Source organism: Antechinus flavipes, chromosome 3 (genome assembly GCF_016432865.1).
Source record: "Antechinus flavipes isolate AdamAnt ecotype Samford, QLD, Australia chromosome 3, AdamAnt_v2, whole genome shotgun sequence".
In the NCBI taxonomy this organism is placed as follows: Eukaryota; Metazoa; Chordata; class Mammalia; order Dasyuromorphia; family Dasyuridae; genus Antechinus; species Antechinus flavipes.
Window position 1 is genome coordinate 426,955,184 of NC_067400.1, and position 24,415 is coordinate 426,979,598.

A 24,415-nucleotide genomic window follows, 5' to 3' on the forward strand; every position below is an offset into this window, starting at 1 on the left:
TCTCAGGTGAAAAGCCAAACCTTCTTTTGTCCTTCAACCCTGTCACAGATCACAGATCTTCTTTATGGCTCTTTCAAAAGACAAATCCTAGGCTGATGTATGGTGGACATTTCAAGATATTTTTTATATTAAAAAGTATAGTTAATAGTCCCACAAATACATTAAATAGGCTTTTTTTCTCTACTGGGTTTTAAGGGATCTATGACTTTGAGGGACTGCTTTCATTTTCTCCTGGGATTTGCCCTCTTTAGATTCTTACTATAAAGAGAAAACAAAGATATCAGTCACTATGAACTGAAACCTTACTGGATATATTTAATGGATGCCATAAAAATATGAAGTCTAATAATTAAGATTGATTATTAAAGGGATAGAACTAGACTATCCCTTCCCTATCTGGGAAGGAAATCCAAAGACAGTGAGAAAAATGTCTACCTGTTTAGGCCCGGGTGTGTTTGTGTATGGGTGCAGTGAGAGAGAAAAGGAAGAAATAAACAACTCAATTATCAAAGAACTAGCTGCCAAGTGAACAAATTACCCAACCCTTCCCTTCCTCCCGAGTTTTAGCAAGGGTTTTCCATTGAAATTCAAGCATATTTGAGAGTTACTGAATGAAATTTACAATCGAAAAATCTACAATATGCTTAAATCCATATCCTTAAACACCAAAGTCTGAAAGACATAAAAATTAAGAAGCAGTGCAATCATTGAACAGCAAGTCAAATCTACATTTAAACCAACAAACAACATATGATACTTCATATCAATAGGACAAAATACTGAAACAGATGAAGTGTCATATTGCATTGAAAAAAAGGTAGTGCACGCTATTTTGTTACCTAAGTCAATTTACAAAAAAAAAAAAAAAAAAAAAAAAAAAAAAAAGGGATCCTAGAAATCCTTCTCCAGGCAAACCAAGTACAGATAATCTAAAGGCCAGGAGTGCATGTTTTAGATTCCATGTGTCTGTTCCTTTAATAAGTTAAGGGAACATGAGGTAATGAGAATGCAAAAAATGCATTCTGGATTTTCCTGCTAATTATCCCAGGCAAGAGAAATTCATAATGCTTCAGAAACTTAAGGCCTAGTTGAATATTTGGGTGATGGCCCATTGTTCACACTGTTAATTACAAAATTGAAATCTCTCTATATATCTAGTTTGCAAATATTGGTTTTTTTTAGAAAAACATCTACTTGCTTCATCCATGTTTCATGCTTCCTATAACCTGACAAGCATTATAACTCTGATCTTATTGACCTCTGATTTAGATTCCCAAACTGGTTGAAGAAAATCTTTATTCGTTCTTTCACAAAAAATATTATTTTAAGACTACTGTATCATATAAACCCCAAGATAATTACAGCTTTCTATCCTAGCCCTTAACCCCCTAAAATTTTCACAGTCCCTACACCTCAGCAGGTACTGCCAAGGGCACTAAAGTGCATTTCCATATGGGGGTATAGGGCTCAAAGGTGCTACTAGACAAGCTAAGAACAAAGACAATGCCATTTTTATTGTTTTTGTTTCTAAAGTGGCAATTCTTTTTACTTCCTTCCCTGGAACTAAGTGTGGGAAGGCACTGATCCAGACCCTAGCAGGAGGATTGTCCTAACCCTTACCTTTAGAGAAAATTGTATATGGACCTGCACAAATAGATTCATTTATTTGTTCAAAATAGCAAAAATAGGCCTAGTTCACCTTTAAGAAAGTATCTGCAGATCGTATTAGTAATGTTCATAAAAATGTAGATGGAACGCTATTTGCAATCCATATGGGCATGCTCTGGTGTGGCTCTTAAGTTTAAATGAACATATTAATTTCCATCAAAACATGATCTGCTAAACTACCATAAATAAAATACATATGAACAATTAAATATTTTTCTTACAATAATTACTTTTACATCAAAAAGTCACTATCAACTTCAGATATTGAAAATTAGGACTCTAAATCTGATCGTTTCCAAGTATTAGTTAAGAATCTTGCACAGGCCCAATAATCAAAAAACTTGGAGCTTTGATCTATACAGATTGGCAGGTTTCACAGAGTTTGACAGGTCAGTGACTGAAATATGCATTTTTAAATTTAGCTCTTTTTTTTTTTATCAAAAACATCTGATTTATTTCAAAATCCTTGTATGAACTTGTATTTGTGCAATGCCACTGTCCCAAAAGCTAGAAAGAAGAAACAAAAGCATCTGGAACTTTAACCATAGTCCAAGTTTTCTTGGTCCACAGTTTAAAACAATGCTGAGTCTAGGAAATCCAATTAAATAACAGTGCATTTAAATATAGGAAGGTGGTTCTGGGACAACTTAACCTACTACACGGGGACGGTCTCAATCACTGATGACTTGATGCATTCTTCGTGCAATCTGCTCTTTTCCGAAAGGCTTAAGGAATTTTCAGCAGGATGCTCAACTATGTGACTGTCGCCATTCAAAGTAGAAACATATCTCTCTGGGGAGGGACCTTTCAAATAAGAGTGAAATTCCACTTGAGGGTGGTTTGGCCTATGTTCAGGATATAAGCTATTACATGGCACATGGCTATCATTTTCTGATGAAGAGCAGCAGACTATTACAGAGGGGTTTGCAGATGGGTAATGTGAGCTGCCATAGCTCTCTTCTGCTTGTCGAGCATAGTCAACAAACTGCTCTGATGTCATGCTGTAAGGCACCAGAGAAAGGGTACCATTTTTAACAGTGTCTCTTTCAGAATAGTTCTCAGGAATTTGATTTGTGGTGCCTGGAGTATGGTTGTCTATTTGGTAATATAAAGTTGAAGAGCTAGTGTAAAAAGAGGCATTTTTAGAGTGGCTTTCATGTACTGTAGTGCCATCAGAATAGCAGAGAACTGAAGGAAGAGGCACAACTTCGGCATGGGTAGCCAGACCTTCCACAAAATGATCTCCTTTCTCATCTTCTTCATCTTCTTCCTCTTCTTCTTCCTCCTCTTCCTCTTCATCTGATTCACTTGGTGCTAGGCTTTGTGTGCTGGAATCTGTAACTCCACTACAAAAGCTACTTCCATCTTCTTCCTCTTCTTCATCTTCTACTTGGCAATCCAACTCTTCTGCAGACTGCAAATGCATCACTGTTGTTTGGGGCTCTGTTTCAATCTCAAAATTCTCTGCAATTGAATATTCCACAGGGTGGCCAGCAGGGCCCATAGAACTAGTGTGAGCATTTATCTCACTGTGGCAGCCGTTCAGTGTTGGAATTTGCTGCTCTCGGTTTTTCTCCAGTTCGAGTTTCATTATTGTGTGCAAAAAGTGAGTCCGGACTCGGATAGGATTAAATTCAATCCTACCTGCTGTATTACTACATCCCTCTTTAGTGCAACCACATGGGAAAGACATCCGATCCACCTAGAGAGAGAGAGAGAGAGAGAGAGAAAGAGAGAGAGAAAGAGAGAGAGAGAGAGAGAGAGAGAACATTATGAAAATATGACAAGTAAAACAGCAACTTGAGTCTTTTCTAAGACTGAGTGTGAGTCTTAATTCAGGGAATTTAAATGATACCAAAGCAGATGATTAGCAAACCATGTACTTATTTGTTTTTGTTTTCTTCCTCTATCATTTGTATTTCTCTACCCTATTTGCATTGCAAAGCTTCTCAAAACTAAGGATTTTTCTATTTTATTAACTTCCCAACATTTTTAGACAATCATCAGTACACTGTATTCAAACATTAAATGATATAGCTCAATTTTTCATAGCCTAAGATTTTATATGATTATAACTCCTCTTTTAAATTTTTTTCCTTGTTTCTCCACGTCATTGATTATAGACCTTGAGTTGCAAGGGTCCTCTGAGACCCCATTTGATAGGTGAGTAAATATCTGACAAGGTTCCATATTTCACTTCAGCTTTCCAGAGAGTGGAAAAAATGATAATGTGTGGTCCTGGTGGTTATTACTTCACCTTGTAGTGGGGTGAGGAGGCAGGAGACATGATAGTGAAAGGCATTTTTTTTAGTTCTTTTTAGAGAAAGGAAGAGTAACAAGTTTTTATGCTGTCACTCTGCTATAGCAAAAACCAAAACAACTTCTACCAGTAAATCTGTTTTCATTACCTATTTCCCCACTCATTTGAGTTTTTCCACCTATATTCCTCAGGCAGAATTAAGGTCATCTTTCTTTGATTGGAGAGGGAGGTAGGCTCAGAGTATAGCAACTACTCTCACATTATTGCAAGGGTGAACTTCTCTGTCCGGGAAGCCAAGATTTCTCAGGAAACTGACAGTAATTACAGAAAGTAACAGAGAATGACAGAGCTGGGTGCATTGTAGTCCAATGTTCTCTTTTTATTAATGAAAGGAAATCTCAGGTCATATACATAGTGACAGAGGCTGAACCAAAATCCAGGTTTGCTGGCTTTAATTAAATATAACTCAACCACTATATAGAATGTTAGGTAATCAGACACATTGACAGGAAAATCAGAAGCTCAAAGGATCATTTTACAAATGAGGAAACAGGAGCCCAAAGAGATTAAATGACTTGTCCAGATCGCATTGCCAGGATTCAAATTAAGTCTAGCCCTCTATTCACAACACCATGCTGTCTCACGTGTTATTTAGAAACTTCAAAGTTGGGGATTGCCATTATCTTCTCTTAGGCTACCTGTTTAGACACCAAGAGAAATTCTTAGGTGCTGTAAATTATAATTCAGCCTATGTGTAAATGTTTGTCAAATGACAAATGTACTTCAAACTTTTCCACATGTCGTATTGCACATTTAGAGCCACATTCTATATAAATGTGTCTTAGGTATCCACAGTTATGTTTGCCTTTCAACTAATTTCATCCATCACCTTCACACCCGAATCCCTGTCCTTGAGTGTCTATTGGTGCAAATTCTTTCTACATTCAGCAATTCATTACACATGATACAATTGCCTGTTTAGTGGTTGGTTTCTAATCTCTTTACTTACAAATCCCTGTCGCACAGATCTTTACCTGGCACTTGATGCCCGCGAGGCTGCAAGTACAAGTTTCCGGATCACAGAATACTCTACAGTCACAGCCACAATCCTCTCTTGATAGGCGGATGGCCCGCAGCTCATGTTTTTCTTCCACATCAATCTTTTTCACTCCAGAGGCTCGAAGCAGTGCCCTTCGTTTCTTTGTTGGCAGGGGTTGCAGGAAGAAGTATTCGTCTACCTCCGTGTTGTCTAAATCAATATCATCATCCGAAATGTCATCTAATGTAAGAGTGCTGGCTTCTTCGGATTCTACGGTACCATTCTTGGTCATCTAGGAACAAGGAGCGGTAAACAAAAGGCTTAGCTCATTTCATTCATATAGCCCACTCTTTTGTGATATCTATTTCTCTCCAAAACAAGTGCAACTAACTATTCTATACCACTTGACATGCATAACCCAAAAGAATCATAGTAAAATATTTCCCCCCCAGACAGAAATATTTTAGCAGCCATTCCTTTTCTTAATAGAGAAAAAAATTAAAAATATAAATTTATAGTTTTTTAGACACCCTGATAACAGCTAGATGGAAATAATTAGAACTGTGAACTTCCTGCTGTCAGGAGTGGAAGAGTTCTTAAAATCTCCTCTCCCCCCCCCCCCCCCCCATGCTTTGTGAGGAAAGCAGAGGGTTATAAACACCCATCAGTTAATGTCATTTTGGGGCCTGGTTTGTAGTGGGCAGCTCTGATGTTAGAATAAATATATCCTTGTACAGACAGAGGTGATAGCATCTTAATGGAAGTCATCTCAAGCTAAGTCAGCAAACACACTGTCCTTGAAACCATGACACTGAATACTGGGCTCTCAGAAAAGATATAGTCCAGGAAATAAAGTTCTACCGCATTGTGATTTCAGGATTTCAGACTCGACTAACCAACCAGAACATTGAGGGGCTGAGAACTCTGATAGGAAGAAATGAAGAGAGTATGAGAACATTGATAGAGAAAAAGAGGGGAACTCTTTAGAAGCTTAATCCCAAATAGAACCAAACAAGAAACTGTTTTAAAAAGAACAGTTCAAATTTATGTACACATAAGACTAAAAAATACTAAAGGGTCTGTTTTTCATATCATAATTCTATACATGTAACCATGTTTACCCTTTTAATTTGATCATTTTCATTCATTGTTAAACTTTATTAAATATAATTCCCATAATAGTTTTTTTTTAATTACAAAAGTAGCTACCTCTTAATACTTTTATTGCTCTTTGACATTCTCTTTCAACAAAAAATGTTAGGCAGTCAACTATATTTATAGAGAAACCTTGCCCTTTATAGGGGAGGAAACAAAGCAAACATTGGTCTTTGCCCTCAGGAGGATAAAACATACAGATGTCTCCTTAGAAGGAGACAAAGACATCTCAGCAATTGCTGATGAATAATTTTACAAAAAGGTCTCAGTCATACATTTCTCTAATGTCATTTAATGAGCTTGACATTTTCAGAAATCCTCTGGATCCTTCTATAATGGTCTTTATGATTTTGTCTGCATTATCTGTTTGTGCTGCTTTATTTTCTCACATTTGCTCTTCACTCTCTTAATTTTTGTTTTTATTCTTTTAATGTTCCCATGTTTATACCCAAGTCCATTAAAAGTGTCTAGTTTTGGTGTCTAGTTGTCATTGTTATTTATTTCCTTGGTGAAAAATGATTATTAACAAATAATGATTTGGGGAGATCCAAAGTTCCCCTCCTTTTTTGAAAGTCCTCATCTGCTAGTTCAAAACTCAGTTCTTTGAAGAACATTACTGACCTCAGTCAAAAATTTATACTACCTAGACTGTCTTATCTAAGTGAATTCCTACCCATTATGTTCTATTCAGGTTTGAGTGGGGAAAATTCTTTGATTAGATTGCTCAAAGTAGAGCAATTTAGAAGTAAATGACACAATAAAGGTTACATTCTCCCTATTCATCCTTCAGGCTGGTCTTTCATTGTAATATTCATTTTTTTCATTAATTGTTAACCAATCATATATAAATGTTATGGAATATTATTGTTCTGTAAGAAATGACTAGCAGGATGAATATGGAGAGGCTTGGAGAGACTTACATGAACTGATGCTAAGTGAAATGAGCAGAACCAGGAGATCATTATACACTTTAACAACGATCTGTATGAGGATGTATTCTGATGGAAGTGGATCTCTTTGACAAAGAGACCTAACTCAGTTTCAATTGATAAATGATGGACAGAAGCAGCTACACCCAAAGAAAGAACACTGGGAAATGAATATAAACTATTTGCATTTTTGTTTTTCTTCCCGGGTTATTTTTACCTTCTGAATCCAATTCTCCCTGTGCAACAAGAGAACTGTTCGGTTCTGCAAGCATATATTGTATCTAGGATATACTGCAACATATTTAACATGTATAGGACTGCTTGCCATCTAGGGGAGGGGGTGTAGGGAGGGAGGGGAAAAATCAAAACAGAAGTGAGTTCAAGGGATAATGTTGTAAAAAAATTACCCTGGCATGGGTTCTATCAATAAAAAGTTATTATAAAATAAAAATTTAAAAAAATTGTTAACCAATCAGAGTTGATTGCCATCCTTAGATATCCCCTTCTTCCCAGGGTATATAAATGTGAGCAAAATGCTATGAATTTTCTTTGGTCAGAGAGATGACCAAATGACCATTCCTTTTTATTAATAAAATGCTATTGTTATTCCTAGTATTATTATTAATAAAATGATTAATTACTCAGAAACTACATCTCCCAAACTTTTTAAATGTCACAGCTTAAAATAGAATTTTTTTTTCTTATTTGTAAGGATATTCATGTCAAAAGATTATGATATATAGAACAGACCATCAACTTCTAAGGTAGTAAAAGCCATGTCAATTAATAAGGATAGCATCTGGACCTATGATTTCCTTGCTAACTCCCACATTGGGGAAAACTTTACCAATAAGGGTAAATACCTTCTCTCCAATTTAAGGTCTTAGGGCTGACTAGAATACTGAGGGTTTGAATGATTTGCTCAAGATCACATAGCCAAAGTATCACAGATCATCTTCCTGTCTTTGAGGCCCAGATTCATGTGTAAAATTAATATGAAGTTTAACTAATATGGAATTTAAAAAATTAATATATCATGGTAAATAGGCAATTTATCAAAAGTATTCTTACTGCAATAAAATATAGTTTAAATACATACTTATATTCCAAATTTATAAAACCACAGTTGAAAGGAACCTCAGAAATTATCTAATCTAACTTGTACCCAGTTCTAGAAAAATGCCTCAAAGTTATTGAGACTCTGCTTAAAAAATTCTATTAATAAGAGATTCACTATCTACCACTGCACTTGGAGACATTTCCAGTGGTTAAAGATTTTCCCTTTATGTTTTCCTGAATTCTGCTGCTCTGCAACTTCTATCACTGCTGGCAAACTTGCCCTCAGAGCCAAGCAAAGCAAGTCTCATCCCTCTTCTACATGACAACAAAATAGATATTGAATAGTTCTGCCACCTTTCCCATTGGCCATTATCATCATATTATCCCATCAGTGCAACAATCAAATTATCTTTTAAAAAATCTTTCTATTGTCCCCAGTGTATTGAAAGGATATTTTTGTTGTCTGTAGCATTCATCAGAAGTCTCAGTTCCATCTGGGATTTAACATTTCCCAACATACTCATAGTACCATGCTATTCATTTGTATTCACTCCAAATTACTTGAACTTCCACCTTATGTACATGTCTTCTATTTTACTTTTTTATAAATAGTATTTTGTCAATTACATGTAGACACTTTTTGACATCTTTCTTTTTAAGAATTTTGAGTTCCAAACATTCTTCCTCCCTTCCTTCTCTTCCTTTCTCTTAAAATGTTAAGTAATTTGATACAGGTTATACATAGTACATGTCTTTTAAAAATTTGAATTGGTTAATTAGTTCCTTGCATATCTTTCTTTTCTCTTTTAAAAATGTATTGTTCTTTTATTTTTATATTGCTTTTATGTCTTTCTCAATTAACAAAAAAGAATTATTTTCTTTCTTCCCCACCTCCTATTACAAAACCTTAGAATAAATATGCATAGTCAAGCAAAACAAATGCCCAAATTGGCAATGTCTAAAAATATATGCCTAATTCTGCATCTTGAGTCAGGAGGTGGATAGTATCATGCGTCATTGGTACTCTGGAATCATGGTTGGTTACTGCATTCATTATGTTTCTTAAGAAGTTCAAAATTGTTTGTATATACAATGTTGTATAAATGTTTTTCCTGATTCTGCTTTCTTGATTCTATGTAATTTCATGCAAGTCCTTTCCAGGTTTTTCTGAAAGGTTGATTTTGTATTTTCATTTTGTTGTTGTTTTGTAAGACAATTGGGGTTAACTGACTTGCCCAAGGTCACACAAGTGTAAGTGTTAAATGAACTGGGTCTTTCTGACTGTAGCACCAGTACTCTATCCACTGCACTATCTAGCTGCCCCTTCCTTTTGTATTTTCTTACAGTACTACAGTATTGCCTTACATTCATGTATCACATTGCTAAATAAGTTGGAACGTTTAGTTTACAATTCTTTGCGACTATGAAAAAAGCTAATAAGTAATTGTTTTTTTTACACATGGGCCCTTTCCCTCTTATTTTAATCTCTTTGGGGGGTTAGGTCTGGTAGTGGTATTGTTAGATCTAAGAAAGTTTTTTGCAGATTCATTTGAATCTATTTAGATAACTTCTTTCTTTCTTATTGAAATTGATTATAAAGTCAAAATTTTGTTCCTGAATGTTGTAGAAATTTAGGTTACATAATACTACTCTCTTGAAATCTTTGATTTGTCCTGCCCTCTGCCTCCCCATCTCCCTTGAGAGATAGAAAGTAGAATATCCTAGATGCATCAAATAATCAGCATTACCATCTTGACCACTATATAGATAGAAAGATATAGATATATTCTCCCCTTCCCCCCCAGATCCTGATCCATGTACTCTGGGACCTTGTGCCCAAGGACTGTGGGAGCAGCAGTGTCCTTTCAAAAATCAGACCTGCTTCCAGCTCACTCCTTGCACAATAATTGAAAAAGAAATCATTAGAGAAAGAATCCACCTTCTTCATCACCGTGAGGAATGGCTATTGATTAACTTGAAGAAGTGTAAAGAAGCCTTTTGGAGTGGAAATACCTTCCAGACCACAGGTCCTATTTCTAGCTCAGTCCTTATAGCCATCATCCAAGAGAACAGCTACTATACCCTCACCAACCACCAACCAACTTGCCCTAAAAGGCAAACACACAAATCTCTATGTAAACATGGGACATCCTGAGGGAGAGAAAGGAGACAATTATGTGCCAGCCAAATTGAACCATTTCTACCACCATTAGCACTTCAATCATCAAAGATAGCCCAGGATGCTCCCAAACACATTGTCTACAGCCATCATCCTAGGCAACAACGTTTGTCAAGGTATATTCTGGCAACTGCTCAATAGGTACCAAAGTTTTTGGCACTATCAGTTGGTTAAACATTAGAAACCTGCAAACTACTCAAGAGCATAGACCAAATCTTTGATTTTTTTTCGAATTCCTTTTAAGAGATGCCTCATACAGGACTTTGTACTCTTGTTTTCTCTTATAACAATATGAATTCTTTGAAGGGAAAGGCTATCTGATCTTATAGTTGTATTCCTAGTGCCTAACACTGTACTTAACATTAAGCATGCTTAATGGGAACAGCTAGGTGATTCAGGAAAAATACCCAACTTCAAATCTGCCCTCAGACACTTACTAGCAGTGTAACCCTGGGCAAGTCATTTAACCTGGCTTGCCTCAGTTTCCTCATCTGTTAAATGGAGGAATAAATGAAAAACTACTCTCTTTGCCAAAAAAAAAAAAAAATCCAACCCAAATGGGTTCACAAAGAGTCAGACATAACTCTAATGATTGAACAACAAAAAACATGCTTAATAGTGACTTTTTCATTCATTCATTCATTCAAAATGAGATACAAGTATAAAACAAGATTAATAAAATTAAGATCGTTGTATAATACAATGTCATTATTCACCTTTTGAAACTATTTCCAAACTTATGCAAGAAAATGAATCTCTTATTTCCAGTTTGGCTGTTAAAGTGATGATGACAATTATCAATAATAGCCTCAGTGAGGAACACATTCAAAAGTTGCATTATTTAATAATTATACCTTACAAGACGTCTCAACTGTTATCTTAGTTTGTGGGCTTTCATTTGTACATATGAGGAAGGGGACCATGTGGTTTATGAACTCTGATAAAATGGTACATAAACCCATAGAATATTAGAAAGCTTAACAAAGATAATTTTTCACAAACTATATATAAGGTTATAAAAAGTGTTAAATGAAATCAATGATAAATATCATATGACATTCAGAGCAAAAGTAAATTCAAAAATCTTCCTATAGGATATTTCTACCTTGATCAGTAAACTATTTCTCTTCTTGCCCTTCTTTTAATCTCTTATCCTGTCCCTGTATGGATTCTGCTTTACTCCTCAACATTTTAAGGGCTAGTTTTCTGAATCTCAGACCCCAACTGCTAACTGGGCTTTCAACTGACTTCTTTCTCAGCTTCAAAATGGCACCCATTTCTTATTGAAATGCTGCTTCCCTATTTTTTTCCTTTGGGAGCAGCAGTGTCCTTATTTTTTCCTCCAAGGGATACTATTCCTTTCCTTATTTTAAAGATTTCAACATTGAAAGAACACTAGTTTATTCATATACAAATTCCCAGAATTTAGAAATGAAATGAAAAATAATAGTAGAAAAATGGAATTTTTAGCTTGTTTCATCAGAAATAATATGACCTCAGTATTACTACTTTTCATGATTTTGGACAATCATCTTATTCCTTGTCCCCCTGACCTCAGTTTTTTCATGTAGAAAATAAAGGAATGGATCACAAATTCCCTTTCCAGTTTTAAATTCTATGACCTTCTGACAATAATTGAAAATTCAACAGATCTGTGATCTTATTGATACAGTTCTCCCTTCAAAGATACAAACTATAACCTGCACATTCCTCATCCTGTGTGACTCTTATTCAAGTTCTCCCCTAAATTCTCATCAGGGGTGCATCCAGTATGTTGGGACCTTAAAGGGAGGTAAATTGAAATTAACTCAATATTAGCTTAATATAAAGGGGGATGGGATGGGACTGGGGCATTACCTTGATTACTTCTAAACTCTATCCTGACCATTCCATTTTTCCTTTCAATCTTATGTCACTTTGGTAAAGTCCTTCATATTGGTTCTCTTGTGCTTCGCTTTATTATTAATATGTTGCAGCCTACTCTTGTCAACCATATTTCTTCTCTATTGCTTTTCAGGTATGTTTATCTGGTTTCTGATTTCATTTATAAGATATGTCTATAGTTTATTTACATGAATGTCTAAGCATTTTTCTGTTATGAACCCCTTTGGTAGGTTAGCGAAACCTATCACTTCTCAGAATAATGTTTTTTTTTAATCATAATTGAAGAAAATGATAAATTTTAGAGAGGGGTAAATAAAAATAAAGATGTAATATTTTCCTCTATTTAACTTGACAAATTCTCCTCTCCTCACATCCCCCAATCCTTAAATCTTGATTAAGGTAGTTATTCACTGGTCACAGGACAGGGTCTCATTTTTAGTTTCATAATAATTATTTAATCACTCAACATTTTAAAAAATCATATTTATTAAGTGTTTACTATTTAGTGTTAATTGAGTTGTTTAGTTGGTTGCATTTTTTTTAGTGTTAGTTATTGAACAACTATGTGATTTTTAGTCACTCTGACACCATCATTGACAGAAGCAGAAAGGTACCACCCAAGGCTCTTTTTCATATATTTCTTTGTTCCATTGCCATTGTCCAAAGTATTCTCACTAAGTGTGTAAAATAATGCTGATGAACAGGTTTCTCTATAGCTGGTTTCCTAGAAAGTAGACTTTTTTTGGTTGTTGTTGCTTGAGCTGTACTTAAAAGGCTCTCTAAAATGGTAGAACATGTCACAACTTAGATTTTGCTGGTGTAGACTTCAAAAACCCACAGTCATTTGTATGCCAAGATGAGTCACTAAAGGAAGATGATAATAAGCGTAACTGATCCTCATTTTTAATGCCAATGAAAATGCCTAATTTTTTCTTAGTGAGTGCTCTAATGTTAATTCATGCAAAAGGTGGCCCATGCATTTATAGCATAAGCAAGTAATGATGTGCAAGAATTCCAGGGTGCTTTTCATGACTCATTAATTGGATTCTAAGCTCTGGGACAATTTAGAAGGAACCTTTAGACATTCTAGTGATTGTGGAAGGAATATCTTCTGATATTTAATTTTTTTTTTATGTACATAAGTCTTGGTCTTCAAATTTTTCATTCAAAAGGTAGCAGAATGAGGTCTAGCATGTTAATTTTAAGGGATTTAAATAATACAGGGTGACAAATTCAAATATAGACTTGATTTTATAATTATCATTGCTCAATCATTATGTATTCTTATTCTGTTCTTTTGTCTGCTTTTCACTTGAACCACTACCTTCCATAAAACTCTAAAGATAAAACATTATACTACTTGAATATGCTCCAGAATTTGTGTTTTTTTTTTGCATGTATACTATACAATTATATTATATATATACAAGAACTGAATAGTTACCCTCCCCAATTTGTTGATTGTATTATCTTTTGTCACTCTGACTAGTTTTTCTTTGTATGCTTCCTAACGAACTTTGTCCTTGACGCCACAAAATAAGCCTACTTTTAAAAATTTCCTAACTTTGATTTTGGTCATCAAATGAAATTAGGTACATAACATGTTTTGCAAACTTTAAAGCACTATATGAGAGTCAATTATTATCATTTTTACTAAAACTTTATTTCAAAGTTCTTCACCAGCTTGTCCCATACTGTTTCTTTTTTCATCTAGTGCTACCTCCAAGTTCTTTTCAAAGCAGTACTATATTTTGGCAATGCCCTTATCTCTCTAGCCTTGCTAAGTGATCTTTTTTTTGTATCCTTTAAAGTTCTTGAAATCCCACCTTCTTAAGATACCTTATAGATTAGTATGAATCCTGACAACTTCAATCAGTTACACACTCAATCTTATCATAAAATTCTTTGGATTATTCTTTCTGATTCCTTCCAATTACATGTTCAGTTTTCTGCCTTGTCTTTTACACTTGATACATTATTTCAGGATAGAGACAAAAGATTTGGATAATATTGGTAGAGAAGGGAAAAAGCTGATAAAATTTGTAAACTATATTTCTGTTTAGTGGCTTATTCTTGGGAGCTAGCAAATGTTTTGTCTAAGTAAAAGAATCTGTCTTGATTACCATTATGTTAAGTCATGGAATCATAAAGGTTTGGTGATTTACTTTATTTTCTAGTCATTTTGTTTGTTTTCCCCATTCAAATAGAGAATTTTGGAGCAACAAAAAATAACTCTGAAGACCTTAAAATCCTTCAATTTTATGGAGATCAAATTACACATCCAAGTTCATAAACTAGTTAGGGGTAGAAATATAAATAGATACACCTATTGGTTTCTCGTATTTAAATCTTTCTCTTAATTTACTGGTTTTCAGTATAATACTTATCCCACTATACTGTGTGATATCTTTAGTAGCTGTAATTCTGTGTCCTTTAAACCTATTCCCCATAAACTATTTATCAAAAAGCAATACAAAGCTATGGTAGTTGTGGTGAGCGTTGGGAAGATTCTCAAGATAATTTATCTATAAAGATATTGCACATGTGATCACCCATAGCCCATAGCAAAGGACAATAATTCAAATTTAGGATTGTCTCATATTCAACCTCTCTATTCTTTTGCTTCCAGTTTTTCTCCTTTCTTTTATACACAATCTAATTCTATGCCACCTAAGGCTGTTCTTGCCCCCAGGAGTACTATTATATAGTTTTATTATTCTGTTACCTAAAGGTAACAGAATATTAAAGGAGATAAAAGTCTTGAGAGAGAGGCCCTAAAAGGACTGTATAGAAACACTCCTAATGTAATACAATGATATTGTGTTTATATTTGTAAATGTTTCAATTTCTATAATCCTACATTCCATTATGGGAAGCCAAATTCAAGAAATAAGTTTTCAGACTTAGGAATTCTTATCAATACAATAACCAACCACATTTCTGGAAGTTAGTTACATAATTCCAGATAGAAAGGTAATGAATTCAGAGAGATGTAGCTATCTGCCTGTCTATCTATCTATTTATATCTAGTGGGGGAAAGGGAGACAATCTATATGGGGATTTGTGTCGCTTTGACTATACAAATTTGTTCCCTTTTTTGTTTTTTCTTGCTTTCTTAATTGAAGGAGGGTGGAAGAGAGAATGTGAATCTGAAAAATAATCAAATTTTAAAAAATACATATTCAGCTATTCTTTCAGTCTTTGGTTTTTAGCCATGATACATGACATATGACATGACACATCATTTATGTTTCAGCTTCATATTTTTTCTTTTAGTTTTAGTTTTTTTTTTTCCATGTATAATAAGCACTATGTTTCACCTTACAAAGTCATCAAGGGAAAGGATTGTGTTTATATGCATTTTGTTTGTCTGGTATCTTAAAGACTTCAATATTCAATATTATTATTCAGGTGGATAATCCCTCTGCTGGTACAGATTACAACCCTATTCTAGTAGCATAAATGATTTAATAAATTGCTATGGTCCAAAATTTCAACACCTAGCAGCAAAACTCTAGGACTGAGTCTCTGAATTTATGGAGCCAGGTCTTTAAATGACAGATTTAGAGTCTTTTGATGGCTTCATATCAAAAGTAAGCTAAAATTACCAAGAGTTGTGCCCCAACCTCACCTAGCCTTTGAAAACTCAAGGTTACCTCCACAATACTTGTAAGGCAGTGGTTCTCAAACTTTTGTTTTCAGTATCTTTATCCTATTAAAAATTATTGAGGATCTCTTGAAAGATTTTTTTTTATTTGTTTATCTGGATTATATTTATAGACACTTATCATATTGGAAATAAAAACTATTTTCGAATTTGTAGGGTTTCAGAGATCCCCAGGATTCTCTCCAGAAGTCCTCAAACTACGGCCCCGCAGGCCAAATGCAGCAGCTGAGAACATTTATCCCCTTCACCCAAGGCTATGAAATTTCTTTATTTAAAGGCCCACAAAACAAAGTTTTTGTTTTTACTATAGTCCGGCCCTCCAACAGGCTGAGGGACAGTGAACTGGTCCCCTATTTAAAAAGTTTGAAGACCCCTGCTCTAGATCATACTTTGAGAACCACTGCAAAGATATTGCATTAGAGTAGGGATTTCCTTTGTATTGCTAGTTCTCAGCACAGTGCATGATACACGAGGCACTTTGTAAATGTTGACTTATTGTTAGTAAAGAAACCTCTTTTCAAAGCCCTTATAAATAAATGACTTTTGATAATAATGGAGATATTGCTTAGTACACCACAGTCTCTCATTGATATATCATATATTTTTTCAGTCTGAGACAAATCTGTTCTTTTGTCAAGGATTTGAGTGGGGAAGAAGAAATATTTTCTCATTTCCAAACCAACTTTCCAAATATTGTTCTAGATCCTTGTTCTCTTCTCTATTGCTTCTTCTAATACTAATTTTATATGCAACCAGAAACACTCTTTTTCCATCACAAGATTAACTTGATAAAGATCAAATTCATTCTTCATGCTTTACCTTCTCCTCAATAACTGGCAAAAGACAGAGAAAAAATTTCAATTGTAGCCTATTAAATTACCAACATACTGAGAGATTTACACCAAAAAAAGCATTATTCAGTATTCCAATCTTTGTTATTCATTATTTTTGTCCAAATGTGTGTGTGTAAAAGCATACTTCTTATAACTTATTTTTACATGGCATCTTCAAACATTTTCATATTTATCATATAATTTTATCTTCCCAATAGTTGATTTTTGTGTCTAATCTCTGTATTCAAATATCACTTTCATCCCCAGCCTCAATTACCTTGTCCTTATAAGAGATTTAGAGGAAAGCAAACCTTCATTTTGAAGAAGGAGATTTATTATTGCTCTTTGTGAAGTTAGCATTTACACTCCATATTTTACATTAGTAGAACCACTAAAATCCTTTTTAAAGGGTATATTTTGGTTGCCCTCCCAATTGTGAGTCTAAGTGAAAAGAACCTTGAGAAGAAGACTATGTGCAAGTTCTACTTGCCAATTGAGTGATCTTGGACAAGTCACAGAATCACCTAATGACTGAATCAGCAAGGACCTTAGGGACTATTCTGTAGAACTCATACCTGCAAAATGTATCTAATAAATGGACATCTAGCTTTTGTGGTAAGATCTCCCATGGCAGGCCACCTACAATCTCCCAAGGAAGCCTATTTTAAATTGGTTCATCTCTAATTAAGAACTTTTTCTTTACATCAAGCCCAAATTTATAGCATTGCTTCTTATAACTATTTATCCTAATTCTGCCAAGGGCCAGTGTGTTCCCCTCTACTATGTGAAAGCCCTTCAGAGATTATACAACAGTTATCATGTTTCCCCTGATTCTTCTGGATAAATATTTTGAGTTCCTTCAAATGATCCTTCCATGATAGGATCTGCAGGTCCTTCACTACCATGGTCTTCTTTCTGTGGAAGCCCTACAGCTAACTGAAATCCTTCTTGATATATGCCACCCAGAATTTCACACAATATTACTGATGCTATCTGAGCAGTGCAGAACAAATTTAAATGATTATTACATCCCTAGTTCAGGATGCCATATCTCACTTCTCAGAGTATCAATTTATTTATTAGTAAAAAATTATTAAAAATAATACTTTCAAAAAAGACTGAGTCAACAATAAAAAAACCTGAAATTTCTCTTTGTATCTTTTGCTGCTGGAATTTATTGGTAGCATATACAAATGATGATAATTCATGTGGATTTATTTTGTTTCCTGTAACTTTACTAAAGTTGTGAATTGTTTCTAGTAAAAAAAATAATACTTTCATTACTTGCCTTGCAGAGTTATGGAGAATCAAATAAGAAAGTACATAAAATAATTCATAACTATTAAGATCCAGTGCAAATTAAGCAATAGCTATGAGATAAAACAAATAGAATAATCATAGGAACAGAGATTGATAGTATCATTCAACTCTTTGAAAACCTTTCAAATACCATGGAGCTGTGAGATTCAATCTTTTTGGTAGATTTCAAGACTATAATTTCTTTATATTACTATAAGTTCTGGTTACTGTGAGTAGAAGTGTCCAAAAATTATGAAAATAATGTAATGTAGACCATCATTCTGGTTACATGCATTATGTTTGTTATTGAAAATATTTTAGTCATTTTAAAATTATTAACATAACATAAGTAAACAATGAAAGAGGCTGTTAAGAAAAAAAGAAGAAAGAAGAAGTGATAGAATCATGGCTTAGGAAACATGGTAGGATGTTGAGATAAAAGAGTAAAGCTGAACTATTCAACTTCTTTTTTGTTTCTGTCTTTTTTTTTTTTAAGGATACAATCTACATTATTGTAAAACTGGAAATAATAAGTCAAACATTATTAAAAGGGAATGGAAAATAGAGATAGTTAAAAAGCACTACGCCCTTTCAATGAGTTCAAATTGACATACCATGACAAATTATATCCTAAATACATGTGATCACAAAAGAAATATTTAATTGTTGAGATATCATGAAGACTGAGAGATGGGCCAAAATCATGGCAATTTCTCAAAGGAAAAAAAAGCTTGACTCTGAAAACCGTAGATTAAGTCACTATGCCACAATGATTCAACCACCATTTGGAACCCATAGCAAATGTTCTCAATATTTGTCAATTTGAATGTCCCCAAACATGCATGTAGGAAGAAGTCAATTTTTCAAGGTACCAAATAACAACTCATATACCCACAGCATTTTAAGATTTACAAAATCTTCCTTCCCACCAAAAACATTCTAAGGAAAGTAGTAATAGCATGTTTAACTCCATATTCCAGATGAAGAAAATGAAACTCAGAAAAGTTAAATGATTTATCCAAACATTGCATAGCCAGTAAGAGTCAAAACCTAAGCACAGCATTTTTTTTTTTTAACACAAATACCAAACTCTTTTGACTGCACCAAATTGACATCTAATTATTAGATGAAGTTTTTTTTATCTTTTTTCTTTTATTCTCTTTAAACAAGTCAAACATTTCATGTTGGTAGTACTTAATAAACTGAACAGGTCACTATATAGAGCTGACCAGCACAATCAATCTTGCTGACTCCTCTGCTCTAAAAGATGAATGTAATTGCAGTGCGGAACTGAAGATCTGATGTAAGACCAAAATATCCTGGAAGAGACTTTAGAGACATTCAGTCTAAAGCTCCTTACTTTGTAGTAAGGAAACTGAGGTTCTGGAAGTTAAATGAACCTGGAAGTCATATAGATTTTATGTGTCAGAAATAGGATATGAACACAATTGCTTATTTAATTATATTATGAAAGAAGACTATTCAAAATTTATCTGAATTGATCAGGCATGGAATTTTAAAGATAAAATACCACCTTATATATGGTTCAGGGATGTCCCCACCCCAAACCACCCTCAACACAATTGCCAAAGTGGTTTTCCTTAAGAGCAGACTTCACCATGTCATTCTCATTTATTCATTTATTTAGAAAGGCATCTGGGGTTAAGTGACTTGCTCAAGGTCACACAGCTAAGAAGTGTTAAGTGTCTGAGGCCATATTTGAAGTCAGGCTCTCTGACTTCAATTCTGATGCTCTATGCACTTGGCTATCTGGCTGCCCCTCTACCATGTCATTTTCCAGCTCAATTAACTCCATTAGCTTTCTTTTTGCTTTAAAGATAAAATATGTAATCCCCCAGCTATCTTTAGAAGTCCATCACAAACTGCCCCCAATCTATACTCTATTTCCCACATTCTAACGTAAATAACTGATGGCATTCCATCTTACATTTCAGTGTCTTTCTGTCAGTCATGCCTCATGCCTGGGACATACATTGTCTTCATTGAATACTTCATTTCCTTCAAAATTCACCTTCTCTAAAAAGTCTTTCCTGATCTTTAGTGATCAAGAAATAATACGAATGTTCTATCCACATAATTACCTTGCATTTAACTACTTTTTATTTATTGTGTCAATTCTTACATAAATATGAATAGTCTCCTCTGTCAGAAGATAAGTTTCTTCCAAATAGAAATTGTTTCATTCTTTGTACTTGTATTTCTAGTACCTGACATCATGCTTGATATATAGCAGGCATTTAATAAATGATTGTTGATCGAACTGAAGGTGACCTAGATTCTCAAACTCTGGTCCTAATGTACTGAAATTACTTGCACTTGTCAAAATTGTATATTGATATTTATTGATATATTATATATTAGTTGCATCTTAAAATATTTTCATTTCTCCTTGCACCTTCCTCTATTAGGATTAAAACTTCTAGAGGCAAGAGATCATTTCTTTCTTTCTTTTTAAATGAGATCTTTTGCCTCTGCATATTTATTCATCTATTTATCATTTTTTTAAAAATTATATGTTCACTGAATATTTTCACTAACTTGCAATCATCCAACCAAGTAAGAAATTAAAATGCAGGTAAATTTTTGACAGCTTTAATGATTGTTACGAAAATCTTCAGCAATATCAATAGTTTATGGGCTGAAGTAACGACTATAATAACTAATCTTCAATTTCTTGTTGTTCATAGGGCAATCTGGGATTCTGTAGAGGATTCAAAGGGTACAGTGACATGAAAGCTAGAGGTTAGTGGGTAGAGAGAGAGAGAGAGAGAGAATAAAAGAGGTAGAAGGAAGAAGGGATAGAAGGAACACAGAATGGCTTTTATTCTAAAATGTGCTCTACAAGCTTTATGGAAATCATTAACATTTCCTCCACTACCTGTGTAATCTATATCTTAAGGACATAGCTGAAGATTTAAAATTTGAAGATGTAGCACAGAAAACAAAGGATAAGATATGATTCCTCTTCAGTATGGAGAAGAAAAGAGTAAAATAATAGTAATAATAATAATAATAATAATAATAAAGTTTCTACTAAAAATTCATAATTAAGAAGCAGGTTATAGAGTGCTATCAATGAGTGACAAAGAATGGGATAAAAGTGCACAGTAGACATCTAAGCACTTTAAAAGTCTGAACTGAATTGAAGAATAATCTAGGGTCAAAAGTCATTCATATTTACACAGTGGTCAAGAGCTCTGAAAATGAAATGAAATTTCTGAGAAAGAAGTAGAACACCCCAAAAGATCTTGATTTGGACACAGAAATGCTTATAATTCTAAGGTTTCTTAAATGTTCAAGTAGTTGCTTAATTAATTTATAGAAATTATATTACCTTCATACTAGTAAACAGAAAACTTGAAAAGGTTGACACTTCTCAAACAACATAGTGCAGATAAAGAAATCTATGCATTTAGTTTGGAGGAGATGATTTCATTGATTACTGCCAAATACATAACAAAGACCTCATATTTTTAGTTTGTGGCGGTAGTTTACTAGTTATGTGCCAATGGAGGATTAATAAATGCCTCCTAGTTACATCTTACCCTCTTTGCTCCCACTAGCTACCAGATCTTCCCTGACTTACAGAGACCCAGTCCTGGGCAAGAATGTAAAACAGACCAAGTTTGTCTTTGACACTTATGTTTCTCTGTGCCTTCTCTCTACCTTCCAAAGAATCAAGTATCTCCAATCATCGAGGAAAGTGACTGGAATAATTTATTTATAATACCAAGGGATACTTATATTCCTTTTTTTTTTTTTTTAATGATGAGATTTCAAACATCAGCAGGAGAGATGTTTTGGAGGGATTGAGATTTCTTCCCTACACCCTTTGAATTTCACTCTAAATAAATGCCTATTGACACATAAAAATGACATCAACTAACCTCCTCAGCATGGATCCCTTCTAACCTCTAGAATGGGGGCATAAGTTTGCAAATATTTATCATTAAGAAAATTTGCTATTATTTTATTAATCAGTTTGTAAAATAAAAAAAAAACAACAACAACAACCCACTGTTTCCCCACCTTTTTTTTTTTAAACAATGAAAGCATTACTTTCATTTTAATATCAATTTTATAAAATAATGCAAATAGAGTCTACCTGTGTACTTTCTTCCCATTTGCAAATTAATGTGCCAAGGGTAACAATATTTACATTGGGCATAGCTTCTCTGCCAATTGACAAATAATTATGTAATTTAACAAACAGGCCAGGAAGTTCAATGGAAAACAAGATGGTATGCAAATGAGAGGACCTTGCCTCTGACTTTTACTTCACTTATGAAATTAGGCAAATTATTTAACTTCCTCTGACTTCAGACTTCAATTTTTACATCTGAAAATGGGGATGGAAGAGGCTGACCTAATTGTCTCAGTTATCTCATAGCTCAAGATCTATGATTCTATGTTCTAGGAAATGTATTATTCACTTGGAACACCATGGCAAAAATGAATACAGTCCCTACCTTATGGAAATTTTATTCTACTTTTAAAAATATTTTTTTTACAAATAGGATATAACATTGGCACATAAAAATTAAGATACAAATTTTAGGGGGGGAAGGGCTTTTAGAATATTTTGCTTCTGGTAGATCCTCTTAGAGGGTATCCTTTAGTTCAATTTAACATTTCATCTTAATTAAAAAACACTATTACAACCAGACTGTTATTTCACAGATTCAGATATCAAACTAGTAACCAAAACATAAACTATATTCAGTAAATAAACCATGATATAACATGCTATTAAATGTATCTAAAATGCTTTAATATTTCTTTTTAAACGATCTGTTTTGTAACAAACTCTTCCTAATAATATGTTCCTTGCTGTTGAAATAATATTCCTCCACAATTACACTAATGCATAATTGAAATCAAAATTATTAGTATAGAACCTGAGAGCACATTCATCAGACTCAGTTTGTTAAAATACCCACTATCCTTGTACCCATAGAAGAAAATTTACAAAAAATTAGAAATATATGCTGCTGAATATGCTAGTCAGAAAATAAAAATAGATTGACCCTAAACAAAGAAAACAAAAAACTTCCCCCAAACCCCATAAAATTGTATTGAGAAATGAATAAGTTGCAAAAGTTAATCCTCCCCTGAGTATTTAAAGACAATGTACAATACTCTTCCTACCCCCAATATTTCATCATACCATATGTATTTCCTAATCAGAAATTACTTTCTTTAGGTAATTTTCATATAATACACCTTCTCATATGACTCAGATTATTTGACCTCCACTATCTTTCTACATCATATTCATGCGTAGGTGGTAGGAATTGTAAATACCTTTTTCTTTTTTCTTTATCCCAAGGAAAATCACTAAACTTTCTTACCAGTTACAAACCGAGATAAGTTCCTTAACCAAGTTAATTTTTTCACAAGTAAACATAAAATAACAAGTAAATAAAGCTCGTAGACTTCCAACTTAAACACAATTAAAAAGAAATCATTTATAAGCTATTTTTATTATTACTCCTTTTAAGCTTTAGCCATTCTCTCTCATACTTTTTCTCCTCCCCTTTCCCCCATCTCTCTGTCTCTGGCTCTGTTTCTTTTCCCTTCCATCCTCCTGTGTCTGATAGAATTAGATATAGCTGAATAATAATTAAGTCAATGTTCAGTTTTGAGCAGGGTCCTCAAGCTGTGTAGCTCCCAATAACATTAATGGCTCACACAACATATCTCAAAATGTGCCATAATGAATCCATTTAGCATCAGACAAAAATCACAGTCATAGCAGCTGTTAAAAACCAGAGGACACAATATCCAGCTATCAAAGAAGGACTCCCCAGAGAGCACTGTCCTTCTCCATATACAGAGATAGGAGCCAGTAATTTACTACTAGTAAATAAAGCGACTATATCTCTACCTGTGCACTGCGTTTTAAACTGATGCCTGGGGAAAAACAAAATTTCCATCTTTTGGGGGAGGGGGAGTAGAGGAGGTGTGAATGGAGCTAGGCGAAGAGGGAAACTTAAAACCAACCAGAAATTGCTATTGCAATGTTAAGCAATATTTTCTGAAGCATGACACTTTGATCAGTGGCAAAGCAACTATGAAAAATAAAGTCTGGTGGGTAAAATAGAAATTTTTCAGGAAAATGGCAATGAACTTTGCAAAATTGTTGTTACCATCATTATTATTACTGATGATGATGATGATAATGTAATGTGCATCGTGCCCTTAGACTGGGCTGTTGCCAGTTTCTTTGGGACAAATGCTTCACAATGATATCTGAAACAGAGATAAGTAAGGCAAAGGAAAAAAGCAGACATTTGAAAACATATCAAAGCTTTCCAAAGTTACTTTAAAATAGTGAAGAAAGGGATAAAGATGAGTGGATAGGTAACCTTATAGAATTCTGATATTTAACAAATGACCTTTATAAGGATTATAACCATTCC

The 24,415-nt window shown here is 34.0% G+C and overlaps 1 protein-coding gene across 3 annotated transcripts in view; it reads right to left on the reverse strand.

The window, feature by feature from the left end:
• Positions 1–707: 707 nt before the first annotated feature.
• Positions 708–24,415, reverse strand: part of CSRNP3 (cysteine and serine rich nuclear protein 3) — a 249,139-nt gene continuing 225,431 nt past the window's right edge. For all 3 annotated transcript variants that reach the window (XM_051986241.1, XM_051986240.1, XM_051986239.1), the window contains 2 exons: positions 4,963–5,259; positions 708–3,370 (listed from right to left, as the gene is read on the reverse strand). In XM_051986241.1, coding sequence (XP_051842201.1) covers positions 2,324–3,370; positions 4,963–5,259 — 1,344 coding nt within the window. In that variant the 3' untranslated portion in view covers positions 708–2,323. The remainder of the gene's footprint in view (positions 3,371–4,962; positions 5,260–24,415) is intronic.